Genomic DNA, 8,134 nt, shown 5'->3' with positions numbered 1-8,134 from the left:
TTTTTGTTGTGATTAAGACATGAGTGTTCGAGTCAAAAGTTTATCTGTGTGGGGAAATTCTCTCCAGCCACTGAATTTTTGTATGTTTAAAACAAGTCTTATTTAAGAATTATAGATTGTCAGTGATATTTTTATATCATTGTTCTTAGTATTTCTTTTAAGTACGAAAGTTAAGGATTAAATGTTTATAGTGGGTTACTTAGAGTGAAAATATAATGAAAGGGGGAAAGAAATTCCGAGAAAAATAAAAACAAATATAACCTAGGAACAATAGTCAGATATTTTAATAGAAATCTAACAGATAAGGTCAAATAAATAAAAGAAATTTACACGTAACACAAAATATTTGGAGCCACTCTTTGTATATTGGTTCTATAATAAAATGTGTGTGTAATTAGTAAAACTGGAAAAGAAATAAATGAGACTTTAAAATGTGGACATACAAAAGAGCAAAATGGGATATACTTGTATAACTTTGTTCTCATTCACGATTCTCTCATTGTTCTTTCTTCACAAACTATGATTTATTTCCTTAGTTAAGTTTTACGGATTAATTTTGATTTATTTACTTCCAAGCTTTATTTATCTCTCGTATCTTACTTTATGATCCTTCAAAACATTGCGAAGAAAATTATGAAGAAATGGAAAAAAGATTTGTTGAGTGTCTCCAAATTATAGTACAATAAAAGGCCTTATTTAGAGGCTAAGGAAATTAAACATTGGAGATAATTTTTCACACACTTTAATAACTGAATACACAATCTAGTTACGAAGTGGTTCAAAGGAAATGAGCTCGAATTGTATAGGCTTAAACTTGCTAGCAACAACGGCGACGTAGTTGTCGATGGTGCCGGTGCGAGTATCCTTGGCGGCGATCCCGAGCTTGTAGTTTATAGCAGCTACTGGCGCGGTTTCAGCGCTTGTCACATACTCCACAGCCAAGGCCGCTTTATTCTTGTTGTTGTATTCCGACACCGCGATTTTCGCGAATTCTAAAATCTCCAGTGTACATGGATTCAGCGGCGAATACGCGCCGAGTAGCCTACCATCAGCAAATAAAATAAAATAAATATTTCAATTTTTATAATAAATTGTAGTAATACGCGTAGGCATTTTAACACAAATAGGCGCATACGGGGGAGGAATTTCGTCGAAGGAAAGGAGCTCCGGTGATGTATACGGATACTTGCCGACAACAACGGCGACATAGCGTTTGATGTCGCCGGTGCGAGTATCCTTGGCGACGATCCAAATCTGGTAGTTGAAACCAGGTGCCGCCCTGCTTTCAGCGCTTGTCACATACTCCACAACTAAGGCCGCATTATTCTTCTTGTTGTATTCCGAGACCGCAAATTTCGCGTTTTCTAAAATCTCCGGTGTACATGGATTCACCGGCGAATACGCGCCGAGTATCCTACCATCAGCAAATAAAATAAAGTAGAGTATATTTTTAAGAAATATTGATAGTGTAAAAAATTCAATATTTATAATGAACCGCACGGTGCAGCTGTCGCGGCTTTTGCGACGGATGATGCTGCTACTGCGGCCATGCCTGCCAACACGAGGCCTCGTCTCGTGTTGGTGGTCTCTGCAGCTGCCGCCACCACCTTCTCCAAGTCCATCAAGGCCCTCACCGTCTGCTGGCTGGGACGGGTGGTGGCGGTGGCTGGCTTGGTGGCGACGGCGCCACCAAAGAAGGAGGTGGCCATGGTCATGGATGATGCCATTGGGAATATTTAATTTGATAGGTAATTTAATTATGTGTTTATGTGTGTTGATTTTGTGATTAACTGTTTATGCTATTTATAGAAGTAATTGGGAGCTAGGGTTTCATGCAATGGTCATCCCTTTATTCTATCCGGAAAAAGTGAGGTGGCTCCAATTGTTATGTGCCACGTGTTATGGAATAAATATAATTGGTGCTCCTATTTCTTATGGTGTGGGGCTTAATTATTCGTGAAATTTTCTCTACTCGGATTTTGTAACACGTTTTTTTGTTGTGATGAAAGATGAATTGTGTCTGCATTCTCATAGTATCACACAATATATTATGCATCCCTAAACCCCAAGTATATATGCATTTTAAATAGTAATTTAAAAATTGTTTGCTGATTATGTGTAGGCAGCAAAATCAAATATATTAGCTATTCCTGTCTAAATTCACATGAGGATTTCGATATATTATTGTCCAATTTTTTTACTGTAACATTAAAATATGAATCATATATTTTCATTATTATTTTTTAGTTTATACTAATATAATATGAAATTGTTATCCTCTGACTATTGATATTAATAATAGAAAAGACAGCGAGATTCTTGGTGAATAAAAAGTAATTTATAAATAATTATCAATTTTAGATTTTACTTCTAATTTGTATGGAGAAATTTAGTTTATGTATATACTAGCTCATTATAAATAGAGGATGATGAAGAATAAAATATAGACATAATAATTTATATTATTTGCTTTTACTCCAATGAGCTAGCCCGAAATCCGAATGATAAGGATTAAGATTGAAAATTTATAACCCAATAAAATTTCAGTCGGATTAACCTGCAATCCGATTAGGGCTGGCTCTATTGCTATCCCTAGAAATAATACACTCCCTCCGTTTATTATATGCGAAAAAAAATGAGGTAGCTCCAATTGTTTTGTGCATGCCACAAGTGATGGTGTAACAGCCCGGATTTCTAGGGTAAAATAACTACGGGGGCTGCTACCAAAGCGGATTTAAAAGCACCAAGAATAAAGCCTAGGGTTTCAATTAAAGAGGTTTGACCAAGGTATTGAACGAACTACTAGGAATTTAGTCAACGATTAAATCGAGAGAAATAAATGAAGGATAAATATTATAACTGTGATCAAAAACAAGGGTTCAACATAATTCCAACGAAAAACCACAACAAGTCTCAAACTCCGAATTCAAAAGGAATAAGCTCAAAGTAACCAAGTGATGCTATAGTGTTCAAAGATTCAGCGGAAAAAGTCCAAGAGAAAGTGGAGCCATGTATGAAGACATAACTACACTCGATTGTTCAAAATAACCATCTTAATTAATTAATGTGCTCAACACCCACCACCGCTCGTCGCCATTCAACCTGCACATAAGGAAAACACATGCAGGGCCGAGTATTTTGAAATACTCAGTGAGCTCGTTGCCAAAACATTTTACAAGTTATGCCACCCTTACTATAGTGAACTCGAGGTTTTACACTTTTCAAAATAAATATTCAACGAGTATCACAAAATATATTTCCATAGATTGGCCAATCAAACAATCCCCCATTTTCTCATCAAATTCCACAATCACAATCATATCCATGGTGCGGCGAAAGTGTGGCCACACTTTTCGCCCACGAGACCGGCCGACTAGCAAGGACGGCTCCCGATCCCCACGTGTACACAGCCTGGTAGGGTTTGCAGCCCGTACTCAGACCCGAATTCGTATAACATATCCACAGCCCTAACCCAATGGAACGAACTCACAAACTAGGCATCAGGCGCACAATATCACAACAAAACAAACATAGGCATGGCATAACAGTTAAACCACCCTTATAACACCAATCAATATTTTTGCAAGAAGTAAAAGAGTTTAAGACTAAAGCCCACCTCGACTGCTTAGATTTCAAGTAGTTTTGCTTTTCCGTTATCCGGCTTCGCAACCAAAGTTTCACCTTTTAATCACATAGGCACATATCACAAATTAGGTTCAACACTACTCTTACTCATGCATGTCTCAATACTTTTCCCTTTTCCCAACGATTTATCTTATCATTACTAATCAATAAAAATCATATTTATCACACAAAAATATTTAGCCATCAAACACACACTACACAAACACAACACACACACACACGACACGCATACACACACACGCCACACACATACACGCCACACACATGTAACATATTCCCACATCCCTTTTATCCCACTTTCACTCAACCAAGATGCATGAGGGTTCAAGAAGACCGATTAATCGGTTAGAAAGAAGAGGAGTCGAGTAGAAACGAAGAAGATAAATATAAAATACCTTATGAGAAAAACGATCGGTAGGAATTAAGTATTAGCCTTGGTTCTTCAAGATTCTTGGATTGAACTTCAATTCTTCTTCAAAAGATGACAAAAATATTGGAGAATGGAAGAAAAATTGGAGAGAGTGGGAGAGAGGAGAGGGGCGAAATTTATTGGGGCAAGGGTTAGGGGTTCTCTTATTTATAGTGCTCAACAAGATCTTTAGGTAATTAAAATAGAATATTTGGTAAGATTTTATTCTCCACAATTAAATAAATAAATATTGTGAAGTAGGGAAGAAGAATTAACAAAAATAGACTAGGGTATCAAGGCATGTAATTTTCGAAATATATGGCTCCCAATTAGCCAAGATTTTGTTTTGGTATATTTTACGGGGTAGAATAAAATATTACAGAGCAAAATAAAATATTAAATCACCCACTTAGAGATTGGAAATAGGCGTGTAGTATGGTTGATATATAAGGAATGGATATTTTTTTTTTATTAACTAAAATAAGATATGGCAAGATCTCTTGAGGTATGGAAAGATTTGGTAGAATATTTAAATTCTAGGTATGGAAGGAAATCAATAAGGGATCAATTAAAAATGAAATAAATTCCTCCTTCCCAAAGCTAGGTGATTTTCGAAAATCACCTTAATATTAATAGGGCTCGATTTTTCCCATTAAGAAATAGGGAAATAATTGGGTTTTGGATTTAATTCGGATAAATATCCCAAGAATTAAATTAAATCCGAAAAAAATAGAATTCCTTCTCCAAAAGTCCAAAGGTTCGAAAATCTCACTATTTAGGTGGCTAGTATTTATGGAAAATTTTCCCAATATTCTCACTCACCCTTAAACAAATAATTCACCTTATAATTTAATAAATCACATGCCACTTCACATAGTCAACAAGTTTGACTTTTCAAACTTCCCAGTCAAAGAAACTCATGCAATAAATTCATTTATCAAATAATTCACATCTCACATCTCCCACGTCATCAATAATAAATTTTAGGGCTCTAAAATTAGGGTTCGGAAATTCGGGATATTACAGATGGAATACCTAAATTGGATTAAACAATTGGTGCTTCTCATTGTTATGGTGGGGCTTATTTGATTTTTTTGTGAAATTGTCTCTACTCAAGTTTTGAACGGATATATACCTTTTGTAAAACGTTTTTTGTTGTGATCAATGCACATATTTTTAAATTGTGTGTACATTCTCACGTATTAACAAGGAGAGGTTTATCTGTGTGAGGAAATTGTGTCCACTCAATTTTTAGTACATGATTTATAAATTATAGATTGTCTATGTTTTTTTTACTGTATTGTTCTTCTTCCCATATTTCTTTTGAGTATGGAGATTAAAGAATAAATGTTTAGAGGATTAATTGGTGTTCCTGATTTGTTATGCCGGGGCCTAATGTTTGTGTGGGACTGAAAGAGACGATAACTTGATGAGAAAAGAAAGAACAAACCCTAGTCAGAGTTCTAGGGTTGGCATATTCTTAGGCTTCAACTATTCCTTACTTGCAATTTGGACCGAATTCGAATATTATGGAAACTGAGGAGACAAAAGAATTTTAGGGATGTGCTTTCTCGACAGCCGCTGACTTTGGGTTAGTAGACCGCTGGGTTGTTCTGTTTCCTCAGTTTCTAAAATTTGGCATTTTTCTGTCTCTTTTAGGCTCTATTTTGCACATTTCTCACAAACCACATCAAATTACCAAAATGTATAAAATATGCAATAAACAGACGTGAAATGCAAGTCTGGCACTCAAAACAGACCAAATATAGGTATTAAAAAAGTGCAAAAATCCGAGCTTATCATTAGGTAAACATACTTCCACTTCACCTCTTGATTATGCACATAGTAATCTCTGGGGTCCAGCTTCTGTGAGTTCTATTGGTGAAGGAAGATACTATATGAGCATTATTGATATTTCTCTAAGAAGATATGGATATATATAATGTGACCCATATTTCTCTAATTTTCTCACCTCACTTTCTTTTACAATTTTCAAAACGCTAGTAATTGCGTCTCAATTTTTGTGTCTCTAAATAACTTTTTTTAGGGACCATAATTAATAAATTAGTACTAATACTCTTAGACGCATACTCTCTCCGTTCTGCGGTAGTTGAGTCATTTCATTTTCTGCACTCGTTTTGGAAAAATCAAAATAAATAGTTAAAATGGAGGGAGAGTAGTAAGTGATAGAATAAGATAGATAAGAGTCTTATCTACATTATTCTCTCTCTTACTATACTTTTTTTCACTTTAATTATTTATTACTCCCTCCGTCCACAAAAATAGACTCATTTTGTCATTTTGGGACGTCCACAAAAAATAGTCCCATTTCTAAAAATGGAAAGCTTATCTCTCGTACTTTTCCCACTTTTTCTTCACTCTCTCATACTTTACTCACTTTTCCTCCATATATCTCTTACTTTACCTACTTTTTCTCCTCCTCTCTCTTACTTTACCAATTCTACATTAAAACCCGTGCCATACACAAAGTGATCTATTTTTTGTGGACGGAGGGAGTATCATTTTTCTAAAACGAGTGCAGAAAATGAAATAACTCAACTACCGCGGAACGGAGGGAGCATTATTGGCCATTGCGACTTTCGCGGTTGCCGACGCTGCTGCGGCGGCCATCCCCGCCTAAACAAGGCCACGTCTCGTGTTGGTGGTCTCAGGCGCCACTGCATTCTCCATGTCCATCAAGGCCTTCATCGCCAGCTTGCTGCTGCGACGGTTGGTGGCCGCGGCCGGCTTCATGGCGATGGCGCCACCAAAGAACGAGGTGGTCATGGTCATGGATGATGCCATTGGGAATATTTGATAGGTATTTTACAAGTGTGTGTGTGTGTGTTTTTTGATTTTTTCGATTAACTGTTTATGTGATACATAGAAGTTGGGAGCTAGGGTTCATACAAATGTGATCCGTTTATTCTATCCGGAAAAAGTGAGGTGGCTCCACTTTTTTTGTGCCACGTGTGATGGTATGCCTAATTGGATTAAATAATTGGTGCTCCTCATTTGGCATGGTTGAGGTTTATCTGTGAAATTGTCTCTATTCAATTTTTATATGTTTATACACCTTTTGTAACACGTTTTTGTTGCGATTAACATATGGTTGGGGCTTATCTGTGTGGGGGAAACAGACTCTACTCATTTTTTGTATTTTTATATAAAAATAGTCTTATTTATAAATTATAAAATATCATATTTTAATTAATTTCTCTTGCGGCCATCTTTTGAGTACGAAAATTAAATTTGACTGAAAATAGAATGAAATGGATAAATAAGAGATAATAAAGTAGTACAAGATACCAATGGATTGTAGCGCAGTTGGCAGTGCTATATCAAGGATAGGTTATAATAATTTACTAGTAATTGATATTTACTCTATTGAATATCTTATAATCTTCTGTCTAACTGTACATGATTTCATTATTTATTTGCCACTATATTTACAGTAATTTACAAAAAATTGATAAGTCTATTTATAATAATGTACATTTAATTTTTTTTATTTTCTTTAGGTGAACTCGCCGACTATTATTTGATTAGAGCTTAAGATGTTAGAATTGGAGTTTTTTTGTTGGATTTGGAATTATTTTCGAATTAGATTCATACATTCTCCTTTTTCATTCATTAGAATAAGTTTGTGTATAAAATTTTTATCATTTTTATAGTTGTATTTGTAATTTTTTTAATATAGTATTAATTTTATTTATTTATTCATTTATTTATTTATTGAGTATAATATATAGGGTATCTTCAAGGTGTGAAATGATATACTCCCTCTGTTTATTCTATCCGGACAAGTGAGGTGGTCCCAATTGTTTTGTGCCACGTGAGCCTAATTGGATTAAATAATTGGTGTTCCTCATTTAGTATAGTTGAGATCTATCTGTGAAATTGTCTCTACTAAATCTTTGTATGTGTCTATGATATTTTTAAGTGTATTCTCCTTCTGCCCATATTTCATTTTAGTACGAAAATTAGGAATATATGTTTAGCTAGTGGGTTCGATGAAATTTAAGCACATACGATCCAAATTATTAGTACAATAAAAGGCCTTATTTGGAGACAAGGAAA

The 8,134-nt window shown here is 35.1% G+C and overlaps 1 protein-coding gene across 1 annotated transcript; it reads right to left on the bottom strand.

Moving 5' to 3' along the window:
- Nucleotides 1-631: 631 nt before the first annotated feature.
- Nucleotides 632-1,764, bottom strand: LOC125201189 (multicystatin-like). Its single transcript, XM_048099198.2, has 3 exons — nt 1,501-1,764; nt 1,136-1,414; nt 632-1,042 (listed from the first exon to the last, which is right to left on the bottom strand). Exons 1-3 carry the CDS (start codon nt 1,725-1,727, stop codon nt 763-765), a joined length of 786 nt encoding a protein of 261 aa, XP_047955155.1. The 5' UTR covers nt 1,728-1,764; the 3' UTR covers nt 632-762.
- Nucleotides 1,765-8,134: the final 6,370 nt, after the last annotated feature.

Source organism: Salvia hispanica, chromosome 2 (genome assembly GCF_029641045.1).
Source record: "Salvia hispanica isolate PSC_SH4W2 chromosome 2, Shi_PSC_v1, whole genome shotgun sequence".
Lineage (NCBI taxonomy): Eukaryota > Viridiplantae > Streptophyta > Magnoliopsida > Lamiales > Lamiaceae > Salvia > Salvia hispanica.
This window is presented reverse-complemented; position numbering and strand designations above follow the sequence as displayed.